This window comes from Nicotiana tabacum, chromosome 3 (assembly GCF_000715075.1).
Source record: "Nicotiana tabacum cultivar K326 chromosome 3, ASM71507v2, whole genome shotgun sequence".
NCBI classification, from domain to species: domain Eukaryota; kingdom Viridiplantae; phylum Streptophyta; class Magnoliopsida; order Solanales; family Solanaceae; genus Nicotiana; species Nicotiana tabacum.
Window position 1 is genome coordinate 61,826,626 of NC_134082.1, and position 26,058 is coordinate 61,852,683.

At 39.1% G+C, this 26,058-nt stretch overlaps 1 protein-coding gene across 2 annotated transcripts; it reads right to left on the minus strand.

The window, feature by feature from the left end:
• Nucleotides 1-807: 807 nt before the first annotated feature.
• On the minus strand, nt 808-8,821 carry LOC107780308 (uncharacterized). 2 transcript variants are annotated; one of them, XM_016600834.2, is made up of 11 exons: nt 8,424-8,821; nt 5,842-7,943; nt 5,677-5,766; nt 5,053-5,517; nt 4,645-4,741; nt 4,386-4,550; nt 3,836-4,059; nt 3,640-3,730; nt 3,501-3,553; nt 3,328-3,421; nt 808-3,232 (listed from the first exon to the last, which is right to left on the minus strand). In XM_016600834.2, the coding sequence occupies exons 1-10, from the start codon at nt 8,722-8,724 to the stop codon at nt 3,344-3,346; spliced, it is 3,666 nt and encodes a 1,221-aa protein (XP_016456320.2). In that variant the 5' UTR covers nt 8,725-8,821; the 3' UTR covers nt 808-3,232; nt 3,328-3,343. The 2 variants fall into 2 exon arrangements, with proteins under 2 accessions (XP_016456320.2, XP_016456319.2); XM_016600833.2 differs by having other exon boundaries at nt 3,836-4,062; nt 8,424-8,792.
• Between the last annotated feature and the right edge of the window lie 17,237 nt (nt 8,822-26,058).

The window sequence follows — 26,058 nt, forward strand, 5'->3', positions numbered from 1 at the left end:
AGAGAGAAAAGTGGAGATGTATTGGCATATCATTCTTTTATTGGTTGCATTAGCCACTTTGTTTAGAGAATGATCAACTTGTGCTTAATTGGCACATTTTGAATAAAGTTGAGGTGTCCAATAGGTCATTGTCTCGGTTAAAGTGTCTAGATGAAAAATATGGACTAATTTAAGGGACTGTCTATGCATTCCGCCTATTATAAAGATATTTTCGCAAAGTTACTCAAGAATCTTTAGGCTAGAATCAACCCAACTTTAGATGAGCTGAAATAGACTAGGTCAAGATGGCTGAGTTCAACAAATGGACATGTCAACAACCAGCCCAACCTTGGGCGGATTGGGCAGGTTAAATGGGTTTAGACTCAAATTGTCACTCCTACTAGTAGCTATGTCAGATCGAAGCTTAGTAATGACATATGCTTCAATCAAAGAACCACAATAAATTGACTATCGCCGAGAGGGAGGGATGCTGTCATTCCAGAACAGATGTAGAGCATAGCATTAAAGGAGAGAGATTGCCTTTGCAAAGCGAGACACAGAATTATGCCATTGCTGGCCTTCCATTGTGGGCGAGCTCTGTAAATGACAAAAAATAAAGGTGGGTGGTGGAAATACAATTAGAACCAATAGCTAATGCATAAAATTATCGCTGACACTAATGTTAAACAGAAGATCCCAACATCCATTAGTCATTTTAAGAGAGACTGTTACTCTTATGCCTCAACCGTTTAGTATCCCCTTGTGCTTTTAAATTAGCATTTCCCCAGTAACCAATGATAGGTCATCTTTTTTAAATAAAAACAGCTGTACAGATAAACTATCTTATGTCCAATATTCCACTTCAAGCATATAATTGAGGATGGCAGGAATGCAAAAGCAGCCAATTCCACAAGCCTGATCTGCACGTACTCCAGAAATGTATAGTTCTAACATCTCCATCTCTCTTTAAAAAGAAACCCACAAATATGAAGTAACAGAAAACGCAGAAACAACAAGCTGAAGTAACAGCATTGAACTAAAATTTAATCCACATGCAGTTAGAATTACAATAATGCAGAAAAGAATTACTTACAACCAATAAAAAACCTAAGTTGTTGCTTTATCTAATGAATATATCCTACGTATGCAAAAAGCAAAAAGAGTAAATAGAAGATGCAAGACCAGACCACTTGGATTGAATTGCAAAATCACCTGCCAGCTCATGGAGACAGTGAAGGCAATCCCACATAGCGTAAAACTAAAAATCACCACCACCGCACAAGGCATTCCTCAGGAACAGGGGAGTGTTAGTTCGGGAATAGGAAATATCACATCTAAAAAACAACAAAGAGGGGTAAGAACAAAACTAGACCGTCACAGCCTACGCATGTCATCTAAAGCACTAGCGCTAAACCTCACTCAAAATGACAGTCAATATCTATCAATATCATCTGAAACTAATCATGCAAATGAGAAAGAGACCCCAACCAAGTAAAAGATATACTCCTATGTAGCTAAAGGTGAGAATGTTGCTGGTCATACTTATGTTAGTAGCTGAAAGACCAGCTATTATGTAGGGGTAACAAGCAGCATACAGAGAACATATACTACTATAAAATAACTCATAAAATTCTATCCACTATAGAGATGAAGTAATTCTTAGCTTTACTGGACTATAGAACCCACTATGATGCTTACCGCATCACCAGAATGGTTTCCCAACTGGAAACCCTTCATATTTATCAAAACAAAAAAGAGGAGTGGAGGAATAGAGAGACCAGCACCAGTAACTCCAAAGGCTCACATCATGTCACCAGAAATTTTCTTCATTTTGAAACAGATGACGATCTTAACATAGATATATAACTTTCAACCAGAAAGCTAAAAACTAAAAACTAAATTAATAAGAGGCCGATGGACCTCAAAAGCACATATCTCTGAGTGTTAACACCAACTCACACCCCATTTCTCATCATTTGTTAACTAAACCAACACACAATTGATTAACAAGGAAAATGCTAGGCGGGTTTACAGATCGTATAGAAAAAATAATATGCTTCCAAGCTGGGCATATCTAGCTAGTGTCCTAAGGCTACATAAATTGTTGCTGTCCACCATTGAAATGACAAAGCCAAGCATAGCTCAGAAATTCTTTATCTTGGGAGCTAGGAGTTTCCATCATCAAGCTTAAACAGGGACATTCATCCAGTTTACCAAAGAGTGAAAGAGAATTCTATAGGACCAACCATCAGGGCCTAATATTGATGGTAATACACACATTTTCACCATCAGAAAAAAGAAAAGCAATTTCATACTAATCCAAATGCTACAAAGTAATTCTTATACTTGATTCAACTTGGAGAAACCTGATCATATGGTATAAAAGCTTAGGTTGCTATCTAGATACACCAGATTCATCAGTAGTGTAAGATTGGCTATAACCTCATCATATGTCCGTTAAAAAGCAACCATGAGAATACACAGAGTCAAGGGCAATCCCACAAAACAGTTTAAGATAGTAGACGAGTCACTCATAATGCATCAAGATGAGGTAAATCCCTTCCAAGACAATACATCATAACAATTCGCAAATATTGTTCTATATTGAAACCAAATGCTAATCTTCTTCTCTTCAAAAACTGAAATATCTCCATGACTATCACTGCTCCATGACGAGTTATACAAGAGTCTACCTTAAGAGAATCTTTCCTTTAACAATGGAGCTGGATATTTGAACCTAAATACAAAATCTCCACAAATGCCATCGGGGTAATATCCCAATATCATTAATTTGAAAGATGTCTGCAAATTTGCCTCTATGTACGTGAATATTGACCACTAAGTACAGTAAGACACCCAAATATGAATCTTTCAAAGGTTCAATGAAGGTCTAAACACATGTTAACTCTTCCAGCAAAAATAAACCCTTGTAGGAGAGCTGCCTTATCTTAATAGATCCACTACCCCCTAATACTACTACTATCTAGAGCAGAAGGAGCTCATTACTAGCCAAGCTCCATCTGACAGACATATTACCATGTCCGCATGGATGCCCTCAAAACCGGCACAATCAAAACTAAGAAAGACGGAACTTTGGACAGCCGAAAGCGAGACATTACAGGGAAAAACAAAGAGCAGAGACAAACATTAAATGAAAGGGAAAGAGGTTAAACTGATTCTCTTTCCTTTTTTGTGCTGCACCAGAAAAATCCCATTCAGTTGTCAAGAAGAGCATTCTACCATCGGAAGACACCTGAAATAGTTTTGTAACAGAAAACCCAGTGAGACAATAATGAGGTAAAAATAAGTATGAATAAAGAACATTAAAGCATCCCATATCCAAATTACCAAATGGTCATCAAGACTAATAATAACCACGTCCATAACCACGCCCAAATGGACGATCACCTCCATTGAAAGATGGATACGGGCCTCTCCCAGGCTGCAAGGTTACATAGAAAGGAATATCACAACTAAAGTTGCATAACACTAAGAAGGATGAATTGAAACATCATACTCACATCAGAGCCGTAATAATCACGTGTGTAATGATCGCCACCGGGAGGAAAATTATCTGACATAGAAGAGAATAAATACGCAAATAATATTGGATCTAGCAAACAAGCAGCCTAACACAAAAACTGCAGATAAACTTCATACCTCTATAACGATCCCCGTGAAGAGAATTTGCAGACTCTGAATGATCAAACCGAGGACGTCTGCTCGGGCCCGAGTAATCCAGATCCGGGTCCTACAAAGTAAAAGGGTCAATTATAATCTACTAAAGTGAGTCATCTAACGCTCTTCGGCCTAGAAAAATAACAGGGAAAGGAGCAGCAGAGAAGTTCCAGCTTACTGTCATAGGAAAGGGCCTCTTCAACCCATGGTCAGTGTTATCATGATAGTAACGGTCCTCAAAGTGCCTACCCATGAATGGCCTGTTAAGTCCTTCAACAGGAAATTGTTGTCTCCTAAAGAAGGCATCATCTGCATGGCCTCTATCTCCGTGCCTCATTCTATCAAGAAACATTGGACCCTCAACAGATACTGGCTGAGCACCACTGAGATTCCACCTCCCACCTGCTAAATTAGCAAGATAGGTTACTGAGATCATTGTTGTGGATATCTAATGATATGAGTCGTAAATAGGAAGTAGCCATGAAAAAGGATGGAAAGAGCTAAGCAGATAGGTTACTGAGATCTACATTTATTTTTATTTTATCACGAAGAGATCTACAACTATCTTAAACTCAACCACATCAAAAGAATTAGAGTTTGACCTATTCTATGTAGGTAACACGCATCAAACTAACATAATTTTTTTTGGGGTGTGTGTGGGGAGGGGGGGATATGAAGTTTGTCATTTTCATTTTTAACGAAGAAACAAAGTTTGTTACTTTCATTACCCCGTCCAAAGTTTGACCTTCCACGGATGGGAGGATAAGAGCTACCAAATTGATGTTCAACAAAGCCCATTCTACCGCCATGACCAGGTACACGCGGGTAAAAGCCCCTACCGCGCGGAAAATTAGCTCTACCAAAAGTATGCCCTCCTCGGGGAAAGCCCCTTCCTGAAAGCAGCGCCCATACTGCAGTTAGGTCATGCAAAAAGGAAAATTTCTTGTAACAGCTTATATAGAGAAACAAAGGATTTTCTAGAGTTACCCATGGGACCACGGCTAATTCGGAATCCTCCAGACAATCCACCTTTTACAGCCTGAGTTTTTGGTTGAGGATTTGAAAGCCTAGCTCGCACTTTTGCCTAACAGAACAAAGGGAAAAAAGTAATGGAACAATACTGTGAGCATTCACCAATCCAATCAAGCAAAACCATAATAACACCAACTGTTACACACAAATGAACAGCAACAGTCCCGCATCAACTTATAGCCTTCCACAAGGACCACCATCCACTCAAAGAAGCAATGTTATGTTAGTAAGAAAACCTATTAGGATTATATGCATAGAAGTTCAGCAACATACAGAAACCAGAAGTATTTTGTATATTCTGAAGCTTTAGATTATGGCGTCAGCCAGCAAAATACTGAAAATAACATAAGAAGTCAAGAATACCTTCAAATTGCCATCACCCAGCTCTGTGTTATTTATGCCCGCAACACAAGCAACAGCAGCTTCATGTGTGCTGAAATCAACAAATCCAAAATCCTTCCGCTTTGCCGTTGACATATTCCTGGCTAGCGTAATTCTTGAAATATCCCCAAAACATTTAAATTTCTCACGGGCGCGATCTTCATCCCAATAAGGAGGGAGTCCATCAATAAATACTGACTTCACTTGAGCCATTACCTCTGGATCTGGATCACGTAAAGGTTCAGCAAAAGCTACTTTGGCAGTCCTCTCAGAGTGACCAAAAACAACATCAGGCCTTTGAAGTATTTTGTATGCTGTCATGGCATCAGTGTGACAAGGGAACTCCAGAAATGCAAAACCACGACTCAAACCTTCATGTTTCGGATCGGCCACCAGGTTAATGCTTTGAACACCTTCTACACCATAATCTTTCAGCTTTTGCCTCACCTGTTATAGCCACAGATCATAGTTAACTAGAGATACCTAAAAATCAAATTGTGCACATTGAATATTAATAATCCTGCAGACTTTTCAAATTCATGTATTGTCAAGGTTAAACAGAGTCATCCTGAAAATGAGTCAGCAGGGATTGGTTATATCACTTACGGCTTCCTTTGTCCATGTATTGCAAATATTTCCTAAGAATAAGGTGTCATTGTCCTCACTTGGAGCAGTGCCACATCGCTTTCCCCGTATCTGATGTCAAAAAGATAAATTAGAATCATAGTGCAATTCCAAATATACACAAATATGACTTGGAAAAAATCATACAACTGGGTTTCTCATTTCAGACAAAGCACGGCTTGCTTGCTCCTTAGTTGCAAACTTCACGAATGCGTATCCCTTATTCTTGTTCGTTGACACCTCTCTGTGCATTCGAACATCAATTACCTCTCCAACATGCTGGAACACCCTTTTTAGATCCTCCTCCACAGCATCACGGTCTAACCCACCAACAAATACTTCTAGCTCTTTCCTCTTCATTCTTTCCTTTGCATGGGCAGCCAGTTGAGCCCGCTCATCATCCAGAGCCTCAGCTTCTTCACAGTCCTCGGGTACACCATCTTCCACAAACTCTTCACCATTCTCTTGATCAGCAAAAGCCTCTATTTTATCTTCACCAACTTCGTCAACAGAAATATCCTTTCCCTTCATCTTCTTGTCAGTATCTTCCTCCATTCTATCTTCTGCACAATTTGCATTTATATTATCGCCAGTAGGAGTTGAATTACTGTCCTTTCCTCCCATCAACTCCGATCCTTCTTTTGCTTTATTAGATCCTTCACCCTCCTGAATTTTCAGTTCTGTAGAAACATGTTCCTGATTATCTGAAGATTTCATATCACCAATAATCAGATCCTCAGATTGGACATATGTAGTAGTAGATCCCTGATTTTCTGAAGTTCCCATATCATGGCGAATTTCCTCTGATGATCTCATATCACTGCCAACATTTACTTCATCTAGAGACATTAAAGTATTTTTAGCTGGTTCCTCCTGTGCATCACCTGTATGTTCCCCCTCGTTTCCATTTTGATCTTCCATCACAGAATCACCAACATCTTGAACTGTGCCCACTAAATTATTTGAAGATTCTTCCAATTCTTCAGGATCCATCTCATACATGAGCGTTGGTCCTGCATCATTTAAATCCTCTGCATCTTTCTCCTTAACAGGATCTTCCTTTGACTCCTCTGCATCTTCCTCCTTGACAGGTTCTTCCTTTGACTCCTCTCCATCTTCCTCCATGACAGGACATTCCTTTGAGTCCTCTGCATTTTTCTCTTTCACGGCATCTTCCTTTGAACCCTCTGCACCGTCCTCCTTCACAGGATATTCCTTTGAGTACTCTGCATCTTCCTTCTTGACAAGATCTTCCTTCGACTCCTCTGCATCTTTCTCCATCACAGCATCTTCCTTTGAACCCTCTGCATCTTCCTCCTTCACATGATATTCCTTTGAGTCCTCTGCATCTTCCTCCTTGACAAGATCTTCCTTCGACACCTCCACATTTTTCTCCATCACAGCATCTTCCTTCGACACCTCCACATTTTTCTCCATCACAGCATCTTCCTTTGAACCCTCTGCATCTTCCCCCATTACAACATCTTCCTTTGACTCCTCTGCATCTTCCCCAATTACAACATTTTCCTTTGACTCCTCTACATCTTTCACCTTTATAGCCTCCTCTTTTGACTCAACTATATCTTCCTCCTTGACAATATCTTCCTTTAAGTCCTCTGCGTCTTTCTCCATTGTAGCATCTTCCTTTAGGTCCTGTAGACCTTTCTCCTTGACAGGATCTTCCTTTGAGTTCTCAGCATCTTCCTCCTTGACAATATCTTCCTTTAAGTCCTCTGTATCTTTCTCCTCTGCAGCATCTTCCTTTAGGTCCTGTAGACCTTCCTCCTTGACAGGATCTTCCTTTGAGTCCTCTGCATCTTCCTCCTTGAGAGGGACTTCCTTTGAATCCTCTGCATCTTCCTCCTTGACATGAACTTCCTTCGAATTCTCTGTCTCTTCCTCCTTGATAGATTTCTTTGATTCCTGTGCATTTTCAACCTTCACATGATCTTCCTTCGAGTCTTCTGCATCTCCCTTCTTGACACATTTCTTTGATTCTGCTGCATCTTTCTCTTTGACAGGATCTTCCTTTGAGTCCTCTGCAACCTTATCTTGGTCAGTATCTTCAGGCACTGCCGTTCCAGCATCTTCTGATCTAGGTGTCTTATCCGGAGTAGTTCTAGAAGAAGCCGGAATTTTCTTTACCACTTTCCTCACAACCCTTCGAGTAGTTTTCCTACCTGAAGCAGGTTTTGCTTCCGGTGTTGATTGAACAGCCTCATCTGCATCTGAAGCTTTTGCTTCTTCAGCTGCACGAAAAATATAGAAAACATGATAACATTCTAAATAGAGAACATGAAAACTAATCACGTAGTTGTCAACCTTTTACCCCACCCCACCACACCCAAGAAAAAAGAGAGAGTTCACATGCTTTCATCTGGCATACAAAGGTGTTTAAGCTGCTGTTATGTCAGAATCAAGTACAATTTGTACAGTCCAAAGGCAAAAAGGCTACCTTTCACAAACGGACCAAAAATCGCATAATGACGCCATAGAAGGCCAATAAAAATCCAATCGGTATCGCAAAATCCAATTCACCAAGCTTTTGATTAAAATATAAAGAAAATTAAACAGCAAAGAGCAAATAACCACACCGTAAATATCGAATTCGCTTAATTTAGCACTGATAAATAAACATCCCTAAACATTTATCGCGACACCAACATACCCAAAAAGAAATAGAAACAGAAACAATAAAATAAAATAAATCAAAACAGTTTGTAAAGTACCCGGTGATGGGATAGTGGATCCAGAGGCCCTAACTTGCCTAGCCCTAGAGGGCGGAGTACGCTTCGTCGCGGCAACTGGCTCAGCCGCCGGCTCGGCAGCGATTTGCTGTTTTCCGGCAGATTTCTTTTCGGCACTTCGAGTTCTCATAATTGATGATCGGTTAAAAGTTATACTACTACTGAGGGAATAATTTATATAGAGAGGAGTCAACTTTTTAAGAGCCGATAAGGCGACGGGGAAGGCAAGAGGACACGAATACCTCGGCCAGGCTTTTGTTGTTTTATTTTCTTTTTTAATCATTCGCTATCTAAATTCGCTTGCTGTACTTATTGGGGTTTCTAAGACGTGAACACGAAATCTTGAGTTATGAGGTGAAACAAGGGCACAGCTACGGTATGGGTTCGGCCGGGTTTTGATTCAAATTTTATATTTTGTTTTTAATAAAATAATTAAATATATATAAATTATTAATTTAGTAACTTTAAAAGATTATAATACCGAACCCATAAACTTGAAATTCTGGCTTCGCCTCTGAGATAAAAGATGATAGTGTACTAATAAAGTTCGTCTTATGTACGTGGCACAGAAAAACAACTGACACGTGTTGGGTTTCGGAGTCATGAGTCCGCAGCAGATGAGCTACGGTCGAAATTACCCTTCTGCTTCGATACGAAATTATTCGAAGGGACGAAGGAGGGAAAGAGGCCAATGATTCTTAAAGACTTGGTCAGTGAAATTTGAACCCTTTCGAAGATCGTGACCCATATCGTTGCTTCGAAGAAATCAACACTAGCTCGAATCTCGTTTCCGTAATTTACTCTCCTTAACGTGCAGCCTCAAGATTTGGAACCGCCATATGTTTCCTTAGCTACAAATACCTAGCTATCCCCACTTGTAATTTCAATTCAAGAAGAATAAGGAAAAGCCTTCTTAACACACGAAATAGCTTTGTACTAGAACAGTTGATATCGCTTCTGTAATTTGATCTTTCCCACTTTTGGAGACTGTTCGAAGATTATAACTCAAGAAGAAGTTCTTGCCCCTTATTACTTTGCTCAATTTATTCCCGCTTTTATTATTTGTTATTGCTTATTATTCATTAACGCTCTGAAACAATCGAATTGCTAATGTTCCTGAAATATAAATTCAATTATTTAATCTGAAACAGTATTTTATAAGGCATTTTCAGGATGAGCCTTGAGACGAGGCGCACCGAAAATGCCCTGATGCGATGGTGCGGGGCGAAAATCTCAAGAGGCATACACTCAGCCATTTGGGGCGTACGCCCGGATGTTAAGGCAAGTTTTTGCAGTGAGGTGTAAGCCCAAGAGACTTTTTCAAATTAAAATAATATTTATTGAATAAGTCCTTAGTATAATACTCAAATTCTGAAAAGTAACTTGTAATTAATCAAAAGTTTTAAAAAGGAACTAAAATATGAAACTTAAAAGTCGAAACCTTTTTTTATTGCTAGAAACCCTAATTTATGGTCTTTCCTAATTCTTTATCTTGTCCGCTAGTCTGTTACTATCTCCAAAAAGCAACGAACGTTCAATTTTTTTTTGGCAAATACAAAGAAAACTCCATAGTAGCAAGTTCAAAGTTCAAATTGTAGGTTAGTCATCCTTTTTGTTACTCATGTAGAGAACTTTATTCTTTTCAACTCAAGTTACTTGTGCTAGTAAGTAGCGTATAAAGATTATTTTGACTAGTTATTAGTGGGGTGAGAGCAAATCTATATATATTTTTCACTTATTTATAGTTTTCTTCAATTTTATAGAATTTTATCTGTTTAAAAATATTTACTGTAATTATATTATTTTATAAAATATTAAAAATAAAATATCCACGGGGCTTACGCCTCGCTCAGAAATATGTAAAACACCTCGCCTTATGCCCACGCTTTTTAATACAATGATCTAAAACCAGTTCTTGGGTCAACAGTTTGGCCTCACCGTGTGGCCTTGGCAATAAAGTATTTAATTCACAAATTTTGTCATCGTTATACTAAAAGTTCTTGCACAATCTTACTTGTTCTTTGTCAACCTAATACGGGTATCATCGGACAGACGGCTGAACAGACGGAGGGGATGCTAATTCCAAACGATCACTCAACCGGATCCATATCGTCTCGTGATCGAATAGAGTCCCAGGCTAGATCTAGCAATAGCCATTCTGACATCTGCGGGCTAGAGAAAAAAGTGAATGATTTCATGTCAGAACAGCACGATTGAATGCCCAAATTAGAGAAGCCCTAAAGGTTTGGACGAGCAGAAAAATTGTTATGACATCAACCCCGCGTCCGAGAACAGACACCACTAACAGAACTCCCTACTCTAAAACGACGCACACGGCAACTCGAGAACTTCTAAATAGAGGCAAACCGGAGGCTTATGTACAAGTATAAATGTTGAATTACAAATTAGGATACTAACCTTGCAGCAGCAGCTCAAAGAGAAGAACGAAAGAATTGAGAATATTCCAGAAGTCCCACCGGTCATGAAAGGGATCGATGTGAACAAGTATTTATAGAAGTTGTTGAAGCCTAAAGCAATCCCGCTACTAATTTCGAAAAAAATCAAAATGTCAGATATCCCAAAGTACGATGGCATGTGAGACCCTCGTGACCAAATCATGGCTTATACAACTGGAATCAAAGTAAACGACCTCAAGAAGGAGAAAATCGGATCGGTGCTCGTCAAAAAGTTTGAAGAAACATTAACGAAAGGAGCCATGGCATAGTACTCTCGTTTACCTAAACATTCTATTAGTTCTTTTCCTGAACTTGTAGATGCCTTCATCAAAGCCCATTCTGGAGCACAAAAGTTGTAGAAATAGGTAGAAGATATCTTCAAAATCATATAGAAAAGGACGCTCTGAGATTTCATTAATCGATTCCAGAGGGAAAGGATGCTGCTCCCAAAAGTTGAAGATAATTGGGCGGCTATGACTTTTACTAGGAACCTTAATCTGAATAGTTTAGAGGCATTGAGAAGATAGAAGGAGGGTCTGCGAGAATTTCTTATAAAACCCTGGAACGATGTGTACCATCGGTACAACACAAAGCTTCGAATGGAAAAAGACATCTCAGTGCTTCCTGGATTCGAAGGAAAAGATGTTTTCCGATATGACAGATGGTCTAATATGGCCCACAGACAAGATGAGCCAAGACATCGGGATCCCAGAGTATGACATTAACCATATCCCAGACCCATATGGCGAGAAAGTGATCAACGTCTAAGACTTACTCGAAATGATAGAATTTCTGGTCGAAGGGGTGAATTCATCACACGCCGAGCTAATACGAAATAGGAAACATCCAAAGTCAGTGATTACATTATAGGCCAAAAGTCATCGATCACGGCTTTGGCATGAACATAACAGAGATGGTAGCATCACTCAAAGATATGTGGGACAAAGTAAGTGTGAGCACGTGATTTTTGCCTTACGAAAACTACTCCAAAATAAAATCAAAAAATAAAATAAATTTCTTTTACTGTGTAATTTTTGAATTTGCGTGGTGTTAAATATTTGTGTTATGACCATAAATGTTTACTTTGTCATAAATAAAATAAAAAATAAAATAAAATACATGTTGCATGCATATAGGATTTAATTATGTATTTAAAAGATAATTTAAATAAAATCACAAAAATATGCAATAGTTCTATTTTAAATATTTCACTGTGTGATTAATGTTTTGTCTATGTATTAATAGGAAATTTATCTTTGTAAGGGTAATTTTGTTTTTATTATTAAGAATTTAATAATTAGGAATTTAATTAGGAAATTAAAAGAAGTAGAAATTAAGTGGGTAAAACGGATCTGGGCCAAATCTTAAACAAAACAATCAGGCCCAAACCATTTTAACCCACCCCCACAGCCCAATCCAAAACAGCCCAGGTACCGGTCCAATTCAGCTACGCCAAACGACGTCGTTTGATGATCATTCATCAAGGGCCGTTAGATTAGATCAATTCAACGGCTGAGACACACTACCCTTACCCGGAACCCTCTACCCGACCCATCGCCCCGACTCAGCCCGACCCTAGCATTAAACCAAACGACATCGTTTGGTTTAATGAACGAATCCTGGCCACTCATTCTGATTGATCTAACGGTCAAGATCAATCCACCCCTCCCCTATATAAGTTCCAGACCCCTACCCCGGCCCCCCTAACTAAACCCCCCTCTCTACTGTTCATCGTCACCTTCCTCAGACCCCCCCTTAACCCTAGCCGCCCTAAGACCCCAAAGCCTGAAACCCGGCGGCATCAACGCCGCCGGTCACCACCTTAACAACCTAGAACCCCCTGAACATCCTCTATCCAGTTATGCTAGCCACTTGGCTCGAATCTGCTTGAAGGTTCTCGAATCTTCATTTGAAGATTCGAGCCGAGTTTAGATCTAAACCTAACAGCCCCAAATCGACACCATAGCTTCCCCTAACCACCCTGAGTATGGATCTATTGTTTGTTTGGCTCGAATCAGTTCCAAGCTTCTCGAATCTTCTTTTGAAGATTCGGACCAAACAAGAACAAACTCAGATCTGTTTTAAGCTGACACCAAATGACCCCTAGGCTACCCTCACCCTTGTATCATGTTTGGTTCTCCTCGAATCTGACCAGAAATGGTTAAATCCCAAATCGAACTTTCAAGAACCCTAAAAATACCAAACTTTTGGATTCCGTTCAGATTGAATAAATATTGAGATTTAATCGACCTTAGTCGAAGTATTTTCAGTGGAAAATACTTCGACTAAGGTCTGTTTGATTTCAAACAAAATCCGAAGCCGAGTTGAGTTCGAGTCTGATTAAAATTCAGAGGTACTTTTCTATTTCTGTTTGCATATTCTGTATGTATTTTTGTTTGTTTTAATAACTTGTTAATTTTTTTTATATTTTTTGATTAATTCTGTCATTTTGTCTCATGCCCGTCTATATGATCAAAATATGAAACTGTTTCTGTTGGTTGTGATTGTTCATAATGTAAGTAATCGACTCGATTAAGTTCGTCAATTAGTTATATTATGAATTCTCATTTATGATAATGCTAATAAAAAACAGTCTGCTTCTATTATTTTAGACTGATTATGAACAAATGTTGTAAATAGTCTACTGATTAATACTTGTCAATTAAATCATGTTTGTTTGCAAATCAGTAATTTCAAATGTATGATGTGTATATATTGTTTTCTGAACAGGGCATTGTCAGTATATTGACAATGCTCCTGTGTTTGTTTGATTTATTGTTCAAAGTTAAAGCTCAGTTACTGAACTCAGTGTAATATGTTGCTATGATGATTGGTTCTGAATTCAGTATGATTCTACCAATGTTTGATTGGATGTAATTGTGTTAGGAATTACATTTTTAATCAGAATTCAGTCCAAACTTTAGGATTGGTTATAGCTGCTTAAACATATTTTAAAATCTGTATTGTGAAATTCTGAATTTAAGACAGTAATAACATTAATTACAGTAGAAAATCTGGGACATTTTTGGACAGAATAGTGAGGGTAATATGATATAAAAGTGAGCTGATAGTGGAGTGATAATGGCTATTAGTTAATGAGTAATAATGGGGAACAAAGGGTAATGGGCTGCTTAAAATCAGGATAGGATCATTTAATGTATTAAAAAGTAGTTTGTAATGGAACTTTCTGTTTTAAAAGAAGAAAGGGGTCCAAGAAGCACTTAAAAAGCATAGGACCAGCCCTGTATAAAGACAGGAGCTGGACAGCTTAATGGGGGGAACTTGAAGAGAGTTTGAGAGATTTTAGGAGAAAAAAAAAGAAAAAATCTGAAAAACAGAAGATTTTAAGAAGAAAAAGAAAGGAGACTGAGAGTTTTTGAGAGAGAGAATTGGGACTGATTTAGGGCAGCTTAAAAGAAAGAGTTTTCAGACAGAAAAATTAGAAAGGAAGAAGAGAGAAAATCTGATTTGAAAAGGAAAGGGGCAGATTTTGAATACAGATTTGGAAGAAAGATTGAAATCAGATTTTGAGAGGGAGATCTTATCAGTTTTCATAGAAAGAAAGAAAAAACTGAAGCACAAAAATAGAATTCTGTCTCGAAAGTCAGGATTGAAGTTGATTCTGTGTTTAAAAATTGAATTTTTTTTTCAGTCTGTTTTGTTCTAAGTCTCAGAATCAGAAATATCATTCTTTTCATTAAATCTGTCCGGATTTGTTCAATATCGTTGTTCAGTTAAAAATCTGAAACTTCCTAAAAGTACTGTCACTGTGCATCTGGGTTCTTCGGGTCTTATTATTGCTCAAACCTGTGGAAAGACTGCTATTCCATTGATTTTGTTACTGCTGCTACTGCTGAAATTTACTCCTTCTACCTTCATTTTCAGGTACATATCCTTTTAAATTCTATGTTGGAAAGAGTTTCAGCATGACAGATAAATGAAGCTTGAATTGTAATAATGTCTGTTATTCATTTGAGCTCTTTAATTAAAAATTCAGTTTTGTTTCTTGATCAAATAAGTAATATATGTTGATAGGATGACTGTAAGTTAAATGTCCTTTATTGAAGACTGTATAAGTGTTGTAATAAGGTTAATTTTCCAAATTTTCATTAAAGTATAGTTATGATTGAATTGTTAAGGTAGGGAATATGGCAGAAAGTTGGTTATTAGTTAAGTCCTATGACATTGTTAGTCAGGTATAGAATATTCTGAAATATCAAAAAAATGTATGGTTAGTGTAATTCGATTGTTTGGTTGTGGATTAAGGTCAGATGTTGTTAGTTGAATAAAGAGTAGTATAAAATGTCAAAAACCATATTGCTAGTTTATTCTAATACCTGATTTAGTTATGGATTGAATGGTGTGAGTTATACATTCATATATGGCGTAATAACAGGTATATATAACCATTAAGGGATGATGAATTGATGTATCTCATTATGATGCTAAGAATATTATGAATGTTTAACTATGTTGTATGTAATACAATTCGAATTGAATCAATTTGCATAATAACTCTATTCTCATCAATTTGATCATTTATCGTTATAAATAAGCGGAGTAATCATAATTCTGGATCAAAAACAAGCGTGTGAGAAGGAGGTGATATGTATAAGAACAAATCACAACACTTTATATCAATGGTAAATAAAAGTAGAATTTGCATTGATTGAATAAAAATAAATAAAAATTGTACAAAAATACTTCTTCCCTTCATAAATCATTTTGTGAGTAACATATGTCCCTCATCCTTTGGTATATGTATATATGTTGTATTTGTGTAGAATAGTATTAATCATGTTCTTATTCTTTATTTTGAATTTGAATAGTCTTGGATGAACATAATTAATACTCGGAAATTATAGTCAACGGGCAACACTTAATAAATTGTGAATTCTTTTAAGAATTTAAAGGCATCCCTTAAAATATGAATTTTACAGGAATTTCATACAAAAAATATGTTGATATAATAAACAATTTTGTGGAAAATCCATAATATTATTACAAAGATTTTGAGCAATTAGGAATGCGTTCGCGTACCCTGATTATATTTTTAAAAAAGAAAATTTGGATTATGCGTACGCGCAATTTCGAGCGAATATAAAAAAAAAGGATTTTTCCAAGGATGTTATTAAGTTTATAAAACCCGAGAGGTGCGGTTCACTATTTAAGAAAGACGAATATTCTTGATTCGACACAATTGCGAAAAATCATTTTTTTTATATATTATCAAGATTATCGTGTACACGTGCGCGTGACACAATTCCGCATTTTTATAATACGAATATACGTACGCGTAATTCGTCATAAACAATAAATAAAAACGTATTTAGTAAAATCAAGATGATTAAGCCAAGAATAAAAGCAGTTGAGCGACCGTGCTAGAACCACGGAATTCGGAAATGCCTAACACCTTCTTCCGGATTAACAGAATTCCTTACTCAGGATTTCTGGTTCGCAGAATAATAAACAGAGTCATATTCTCCTCGATTCAGGGATTAAAAACCGGTGACTTGGGATGCCTTAAAATTCCCAGGTGGCGACTCTGAAACAAACAAATAAATCCCGTTTCGACTGTCCTTTAATTGGAGAAAACCCCCACGCACCCTCGCGGGCGCGGTAAAAAGGAGGTGCGACAGCTCTGGCGACTCTGCTGGGGATAAAAGTGTTGTAACCCAGAACCACTGGTTCAGGGTTTAAAGAATTCGAGCTTAAGATAACTGCAATAATTGGCTTTATTTATTATATGATTTTCAACTGTTTATATGCTAATATGCTAAATGTTGCTTTTTACCACTTTGATATTATTTGAATTATGAATATATACAACTGCTACGAAACCCCCTTCTTTCTGAGTCTTCTGAATTTATGGTGTACACGTGCGCGTGACCCACCTTTCTGTTAAAGTCATACCAAATAAGACGGAGTTGGGACAAGTAACTAGGCCGGGCAGACTTTCGTGCTTCCGGTACGTTGCCCCCGCTTCGGCTCAAACTGTCCGTTTGGGTAAGCCAGATTTAGAACAATCAACCTAAGGTTTTACACTTAGAATAACTCAGCCATGTACCGGATCCCTAGTAGGAACGAGTATTTGCATCATATGCATTTGGCCTTGGAGACTCAACACAGGGGTTGGGTCTGTCTAGGACAGGTGAACCCAAGATAAAAAGACCATCATGATGCATCCTACTTGTTACTTGTGCATTCATTTGCCTCGAACATGCTTGTTGACCAGCTTAAATAAAATCATGGTGAGAAGAAAGGAATAAAATAGGTTATTTAAAAAAAAAATCGAAAAAATATAGTTTTAAATTTTGAAATAAAGGTATTTAATAATAAATAAAAAAAAAAATCGAAAATGATTTTTTTTCTTTTCTTTTCTCAGTATAAATTTTCAAAATGAATTTTGACTTTATCAAAATTAAATTTCAGATACAAAATGAGCACCACACAAAGCCCCTCATCCACGAGTACGGAAGAATTTCTATGTCAGCTTCAAATGTGGTGGTATGATTTAGGCGAAGACAGTCAAAAATGGGTCGTCAAGCATTTGGGAAATCTCACGGACATTATGAAAGTTAAACCCCGTGATGATCTGATTGCGGCACTAATAACTTTCTGGGACCCTGTTCACAATGTTTTTCGTTTCTCTGACTTCGAGCTTACTCCTACATTAGAGGAGATAGCTGGATATGCTGGTTTTGACGGAAGTCTAAGAAATCAAAGCTTGATATTCACAAAGGCTCCTTCGGTACATCGATTCTTTGGTCTTCTGAACATCAGCAGTCAAATCAGGAAAAGCAATGTCATCAATGGATGTTGTTCCTTCAACTTTTTGTATTCAAGGTTCGGAAAATCAGATGGGTTCGAAATTCATGAGAAAGGCCTTACTAATAAGCAAAACAAAGACACTTGGCAGATTCACCGTCAATTTGCTTTCATGGTGGCTTTTCTAGGAGTCATGGTCTTCCCAAACAAAGAGCGAACAATTGATATTCGCACCGTAAAAGTTGTGCAAATCCTTACCACCAAAGAAAATCACACCCTTGTCCCTATCATTCTATCAGATATTTATCGGGCTCTGACTTTATGTAAATCAGGAGCAACGGTCTTCGAAGGATGCAAAATTTTGTTGCAAATGTGGGTGATGGAGCATCTCCAACAACAACCCAAGATCATACAATATGGGTCAAACAATGATAATTGCATCGAGAGCTATGAGGAAAGAACAAAAAATTATCAAGCTCCAGAAGGGATAGAAGCATGGGTATCTCATCTAAAGGCTTTAACGGCAAATCAAATTGAATGGACTCTGGGATGGCTCCCGATGAGGGAAGTAATACATATGTCAACCTCAAATAGTTATCTACTACTATTGGGATTAAGAAGCATTCAGCCGTATGCACCACTAAGAGTCTTAAGGCAACTAGGGAGATATCAAATAGTTCCTGATGATGAAGATTTGAGTATGCAAGTAATCGAATTACACCCAGAAGCCACTATTCCCGAAGCTCTACTTCAGCAGATGTGGAATGGATGTCGATACTTGAAAAGTGATACTCAAGTCCCAGACACTACAAGGGGTGAGATAAATCCTGGATATGCAAGGTGGTTTGAAAAACGATCTCGCGTGGATGATGTATCAGAGCCTGAGCTAAGAAGGCCAACAAAAAAACCCCATGTTCAAAACTTCAGTGATAAAATCCAAGAACGGTTGATTTGGGGAGAAAAAGAAAAAGGGTACAAAACAACTATCCATGCCCTAAAAGAAAATCTGAGAAGCCTCAGTTTGGAGAAAGATTTACAAGCACAAGAAGCCGAAGGTGAGAAGAAGAGTCTAGCTTGTGAGAATGAAAATCTTCATGCCCGATTCCAAAAAATGAAAAGAGTTTCTGAAACACCAAAGAGGAGCTGGAAGGATAAAAAAACCATCGCCAATCTCTTTGAAAAAATGCAAGATTATGATTCCATTCTGGCGGAAAACGAAAGGGCATTGAGCAAAGCAAAAGAAAGGATCCAACAATTAAACGAAGAAGCCAGATCTAACAAAGAGTGCCAAGATAGGCAATCCGAAAAAGACAAGGCGCAATTCAAGAAGGAAAAAGACTATTGGATGCGATCAGAAGACCAACTTCGTGCACAACTAGAAGAGGCAAGAAGATGCAACAGAGAACATCAACGAGCAGACCTCGACAGGGAAAGATCGCAAGCAAGATTAGAGCAGGCCAGACTCCGAGCTCTGTTAGAATCAGCTCTAGATCGTGAAAACCGTGTCAGAGATATAGCCACCACTCGTCAGCAGCAATTGCAAGACCAAGACCAACGTCTCCAAGGTTTTAGGGCACAAATCCATGACCTGGCAGTCTTCACATCTCAAAGTTATGTAAACTGCCAAGGAATGGATTATGAAAGGTTTACAGAGCATGCGCCCACTTTTGCTCGTCATCTAGCAATGGAGTTGGAAAGGATGTATCGTACGCTGGGAGGCCATCCAGGTCAAGCCCCACATTGAGCAGATAATCCAATATTTGACAACAAAAGTGGAAAGTGGGGCACGTTGTGAGATGTTAAGAATTGTATTTTTTTTAAGTGTGTGTGTTTTCAAGCCATTTTCTTAAAGTTTTCAAATGAAATTCCATCTTTGTGTAATGAATAAAAGTGATTGCCTTTAGTCCGAACTACGCAAGGTCTTATTCATGTAAGGGCATGATACGTAGGCAATCTCTAAGATTCGACCATCACGATAAAAGATATATATAATAAATAAAAGTGAATAACAATAAAAAATTTCAAGAAAGCTGGGACGACACAAGCAACCGAGCAAATGCATAATAGAAAGGGATTATTTGTCTTGGAGCATTGCCTCTCAACGTGTGATTATATATGTGTTAAACTCTCAAAACTAACAAGTTTGTTCATTTTCAGAATTCAAGCAGTTAGTTTCTCTAAAGAGTATACTGGCATATTATCACTATCACACAAGATCAAAAGGACCAATACCCGAAAGTATGTCTATCCCAGATGTTGACACAGGTATGGAGCTAGAGGAGATGGATGTCGGGAAAATGAAAGAAGAGATGTTTAAACTCAAGCAACAAATGGCTGAGATGTACCAAGCCTGGTCTACAGGACAGTTACCCCCATCTTATCCAAATAACCCTGCTCCATCAATGACTCAAACTCCGGATAATATCACCACTGAATTATCCCCAAACTTCTCCATTTACCAGCACTACCGAGGCACCACCTCTCAGACACCACAGTCTCCACCTACGAAACCCGTTCCATATTTTCCTCCACCTATGACTCCTGTTTTCGTAGCACCTCCCCCTGCTACATTCCACAAATCTCCTAGTGAGCCTACATTCCAGGCCCAGGACAACCAATATTACCCCCCGGAGCCCACCCTCAAAGCCTCCGAAATTAATTCAACTGCTCCTCGTTTTGATCTCCCAACCGAAATTGACAAGCCAACTAAAAATGTTGAACAAGAAGAGATGTTCAGGAAGGTCAAGAGTCTAGAGCAATCGTTCAGAGACATGCGAGGATTAGGCGGGCAAGTCAGTGTAGCATACAAAGATTTATGCTTATTCCCCAATGTACAATTGCCAGTTGGCTTCAAGATGCCCAAATTTGACCTATACAGCGGGCACGGCGACCCAGTAGCTCACTTAAGGGGTTTCTGTAGCAAGATGCGAGGAGCTGGGGGAAAGGATGAATTATTGATGGCTTACTTCAGTCAAAGTCTAAGCGGATCAGCTTTGGAGTGGTATACACGCCAGGACCATGGAAGATGGTACACCTGGGATGACCTGGCACAGGCATTCGCATACCATTTCCAATACAATCTGGAAATCATCCCAGATCGATTATCTTTGACCAAATTTGAGAAGAAACACAATGAAAGTTTCAGAGAGTATGGTTTTCGGTGGAGAGAACAGGCAGCAAGAGTGGATCCTCCTATGAAGGAGAGCGAAATGGTAGACTACTTCCTCCAAGCCTTGGAACTGACTTACTATGCCCACTTGGTTTCAGCGGTTGGGAAATCATTCAACGAAGTAGTGAAGATGGGAGGTATGGTGGAAGAAGGCCTCAAGACAAATAAAATCATGAGCTATTCAGCAATTAAGGCAACTACTCAAGCTATTCAAGGCGGGGTAGGAGGAATTGGAAGAAAGAAGAGGGAGGAAGCAGCGGTAGTTGATTCAGGAATTTGGCCGGGACCCAGAGGGTCACCGCTTTACTATAATCAACAACGACCTCGCCCATCAGCTTACCACCATGATTCATCCCAACACTACTATCACCCTTCAGAGCCTCATTTTTCCATTAACCATGCTCAAGCATACAATCAGCCACCTGTTCACACCAATTGGCGTGCTCCCGTCACACCAAATACTTACCCACGAGCCTATCCCGGACCAAGTTTCAGGCCTAGGCCAGCATTCAGGGGAGAAAGGGAACAGAAAAAGAAAACTTACACTCCATTGGGAGAGTCTTACACTAGTCTGTTCCACAGGCTGAGACAGCTAGACATGCTGAGACCAATATAATCCAAGCTACCCAATCCTCCTCCAAAGAATCTGGATTGCACCATTAGCTGCGAATATTGCTCCGGTGCACCAGGCCATGATACGGAGAAATGCTGGCATTTGAAAAATGCAATACAAGAGCTGATTGATACTAATAAAATCGAGGTTCAAACCCCCGAAGCCCCAAATATCAATAGAAATCCAATGCCAGCCCATCAAGAGGCTAATATGATAGAAATCATACAAGCTGATGGGAAGACAAAGAAGCCGTCACAAACTGTCATGATGATCAAGTCTCATGAAACCAAGCCAGATAAGCAGTTAATAGAGGAGAAGCCGGTGTCTAAGCAGAACAAAAATGTTGATGAACCATCAATGATAGTCGATGAGGGATCATCGAGCAAAGTTGCTGCAAAACAAGAAAGGCCGAAAGTGATAGTACCAGGGGTTGCTAACAAACCCATTGTATTCGTGGAAGGAGCCCGTACAGATCGGGTTATTATTGCACCTGTAATCCAGCTACCGGTCATCAACAACAAAGCCATCCCATGGAGGTATGAACGGGTGACTGTAATGTATAAAGGCAAAGAAATCAAGGAAGAAGTGTGTGAGGTGCAAGGCTTGACTCGTTCGGGAAGATGTTTTACTCCCGAAGAGCTGAGAAAAACTAAAAACAATCCAATGCCAACAAAGAGAGCTGTGACTGAAGAAGAGGCGGAGGAGTTTTTAAGAAAAATGAAACTCCATGATTATTCTATTGTGGATCAATTAAAGAAGACCCCCGCTCAAATTTCACTGTTGTCATTACCGATCCATTCAGAGGAACACCGTTTGGCATTGATGAAAATCCTGAATGAAGCTCATGTTCCTGAAAAGATCTCTGTAAATCATTTGGGAAAAATAGCCAACAGAATCTTTGAGACAAACAGAATTACATTTGCTGATGATGAATTACCTATGGAAGGTACCGAGCACAACAGAGCTCTTTACCTCACCGTGAAATGTGAAAACTCCGTAGTAACCCGGGTATTGGTTGACAATGGGTCAAGTGCAAACATATGCCCTCTCTCCACTTTAAGCAAATTAAAAATTAAAGAGGAGAGGATCCAGAAGAATAGTATCTGCGTACGAGGGTTTGACGGTGGAAGCAGAGATTCATTTGGCGACATAGTGTTGGAACTAACTATAGGGCCGGTTGAATTCACAATGGAATTCCAAGTGTTGGACATAACTGTTTCTTACAACTTGTTGTTGGGTCGACCATGGATCCATGCTGCTAAAGCAGTCCCGTCAACACTACATCAGGCTGTCAAGTTTGAATGGGATCATCAAGAAATAGTCGTGCATGGAGAAGAAAGTTTAAATGCTCACAGCAGTACCATTGTACCGTTCGAGGGAACAGAAAATGACCAGGGACCATGGGTATACCAAGTGACCGACACAGTGTCGATAGAGAAAATTCCAGAGGGAAAATATCTTCCAAATCCAAAGATATCCTCTGCATCAGTCATGGTAGCTTATGAAATGTTAAAAAATGGCTTTATACCCGGCAAAGGTCTGGGTTTATCTTTGCAAGGAATTATACAACCAGTATCTCTCCCCGAGAACTGGGGAACATTCGGTTTGGGGTTCATACCCACTGCCAATGACGTGATAAGGGCTAGGAAGCTGAAACGCCAAGCATGGGTTCTTCAAAAACCAGTCCCACATCTGTCAAAGTCTTTTGTCAAGACCGGTGCTAAAAATCGCCCGATAACAACAATTCCTAAATCCCGGGTCAATCCTGAGAAGGAATTAATTGAAAGGTTCGAGAAATTGTTTAGTGATGTGAATATGTTGGAAAGCGGAGAAGGGTGTAGCAACGCAGAAGTTCAATTCGTTGGGCCAGAAACAAAGCTCAATAATTGGAAAGCCACTCCTCTCCCAATTCGAAAGGAGTCTTGGTAGTTTATTTTGATTTTCTTTCAGTTTGTTTGGGTTATTTCAAGGTTGTAATCCCAAAGTTTATCTTACAGTTGGTTTGAAGTGTGCAAAACCTTGTTATCTTTCATCATCCAATAAAAAGCAGTTTCCTTTTTATTATCATTCCTGATAGTTTTCTTTTCTTTTTCTTCTTTCCTATACAGTTCCTTTTACGCTGGCTCTAGTGATATGGCATGCATGAGGAATCATCAGCCCAGTCTTAAAAAAGCAATCTGGTTCCGAAGTAATAATTCAAGAAATATATTGTGATTATGAATCAGAATATGAGGAAGATGAGGTTTTTGAAGAGATTAGTAAAGAGTTAATTCACTTTGAGGAAAAAATCAAACCTAACTTGAGTGATACCGAGGACGTCAATATAGGGGACACGAGTAATGTCCGGGAAACTAAAATAAGTGTCCATCTCGAACCAAAGATCCGAGAGGAGTTAATTAAAGCACTCATAGAATTCAAAGATGTTTTTGCATGGTCGTATGACGACATGCCGGGCTTGAGCACTGATTTAGTGGTCCACAAATTGCCCACCGATCCAACGGTGCCTCCTGTCAAGCAGAGGCTGAGAAAATTCAAGCCTGATATGAGTGTGAGAATTAAGGAAGAAATCACCAAACAATTGGAAGCAAAGGTCATTCGAGTCACTCGATATCCTGTTTGGTTAGCTAAAGTCGTTCCTGTGCCAAAGAAAGACGGCAAAATTAGAGTATGCGTCGACTATCGCAATCTCAACAAAGCAAGTCCAAAGGATAATTTCCCATTACCCAATATCCATATTTTGATCGACAATTGTGCCAAGCATGATATAGGGTCTTTCGTGGATTGTTATGCCGGGTATCATCAAATTTTAATGGATGAAGAAGATGCAGAAAAGACGCCATTCATCACACCATGGGGAACTTATTGCTACCGGGTAATGCTATTTGGTTTAAAGAACGCCGAAGCAACCTATATGAGAGCAATGACCACGGTGTTTCATGATATGATACACAAGGAAATTGAGGTATACGTGGACGATGTGATCATAAAATCAAAGCATCAGGCCGACCACGTTGGGGATTTGAGGAAGTTCTTCTTAAGACTTCGCAGGTACAACCTCAAGCTTAACCCTGCCAAATGCGCATTTGGAGTTCCATCCGGAAAGTTGCTGGGATTCATAGTCAGTCGACGAGGCATCGAGCTAGACCCATCAAAAATTAAAGCCATCCAAGAATTGCCACCTCCCAGGAACAAAACTGAAGTAATGAGTTTGTTGGGAAGGTTAAATTACATCAGCAGGTTTATTGCTCAGCTCACAACAACCTGTGAGCCAATTTTCAAATTGTTAAAAAAGGATGCTGCGATCAAATGGACCGATGAGTGTCAAGAAGCGTTCGATAAAATAAAAGGGTACTTGTCGAACCCACCCGTGTTGGTCCTGCCAGAGCCAGGAAGACCTTTGATTCTTTACTTAACGGTTTTGGAAAATTCATTTGGTTGCGTATTGGGGCAACATGACCTCACTGGCAGAAAAGAACAGGCCATCTACTACCTTAGCAAGAAGTTCACAGCTTATGAGGTTAAGTATACTCATCTGGAAAAGACATGTTGCGCCCTAACATGGGTAGCTCAAAAATTGAAACACTATTTGTCATCCTACACTACTTACCTCATTTCTCGGTTGGATCCATTGAAATACATTTTTCAAAAGCCTATGCCAACGGGAAGACTTGCAAAGTGGCAGATATTGCTCACAGAATTCGACATCATCTATGTGACTCGAACTGCAATGAAGGCTCAAGCACTGGCCGATCATTTAGCCGAAAACCCGGTCGATAAGGAATATGAGCCGTTGAAGACTTATTTTCCTGATGAAGAAACAATGCATATCGACGAGGTGGAGCAAATTGAAAAGCCTGGCTGGAAACTTTTTTTTGATGGAGCCGCTAATATGAAAGGAGTCGGAATATGAGCTGTAATCATTTCTGAAACAGGGCATCACTATCCTGTTACGGCTCAATTGCGATTTTATTGCACCAATAATATGGCTGAATATGAAGCTTGCATTTTGGGGTTAAGGCTAGCTGCAGACATGGGTATCCGAGAAATCTTAGTCATGAGAGATTCGGATCTTTTGGTACATCAAATTCAAGGAGAATGGGAAACCCGAGACTTGAAGCTCATCCCATACCGACAATGTCTACATGATCTTTGTCAGCGGTTTCAATCAGTGGAATTCCAACATATTCCAAGAATCCATAATGAGGTTGCCGATGCATTGGCTACCCTAGCATCAATGTTGCACCATCCGGACAAAGCTTATGTAGATCCAATACATATTCAAGTCCACGATCAGCACGCTTATTGCAATATGGTTGAAGAAGAATTTGATGGTGAACCATGGTTCCACGATATCAAGGAGTATATCAGGATGGGGATATATCCCGCACAAGCCACAGGAGATCAAAAGAGGACCATTAGGCGATTGGCAAATGGATTCTTCTTAAGCGGAGGAGTTTTGTATAAAAGAACACCAGATCTTGGATTATTAAGATGCATAGATGCCAGACAAGCTGCAACTGTCATGTCTGAAGTACATTCAGGAGTTTGCGGACCCCACATGAGTGGATATGTATTGGCAAAGAAAATCCTCCGAGCCGGTTACTATTGGCT

Coding starts and splice junctions, on each gene's coding strand:
- LOC107780308 (XM_016600833.2), bottom strand. CDS start 8,724: ATGATTAAAAAAGAAAATAAAACAACAAAAGCCTGGCCGAGGTATTCG. Junction 4,063..4,385: donor AAGGTCAAACTTTGGACGGG/GTAATGAAAGTA, acceptor TTGCTAATTTAG/CAGGTGGGAGGTGGAATCTC. Junction 3,422..3,500: donor GTGATTATTACGGCTCTGAT/GTGAGTATGATG, acceptor GTAACCTTGCAG/CCTGGGAGAGGCCCGTATCC.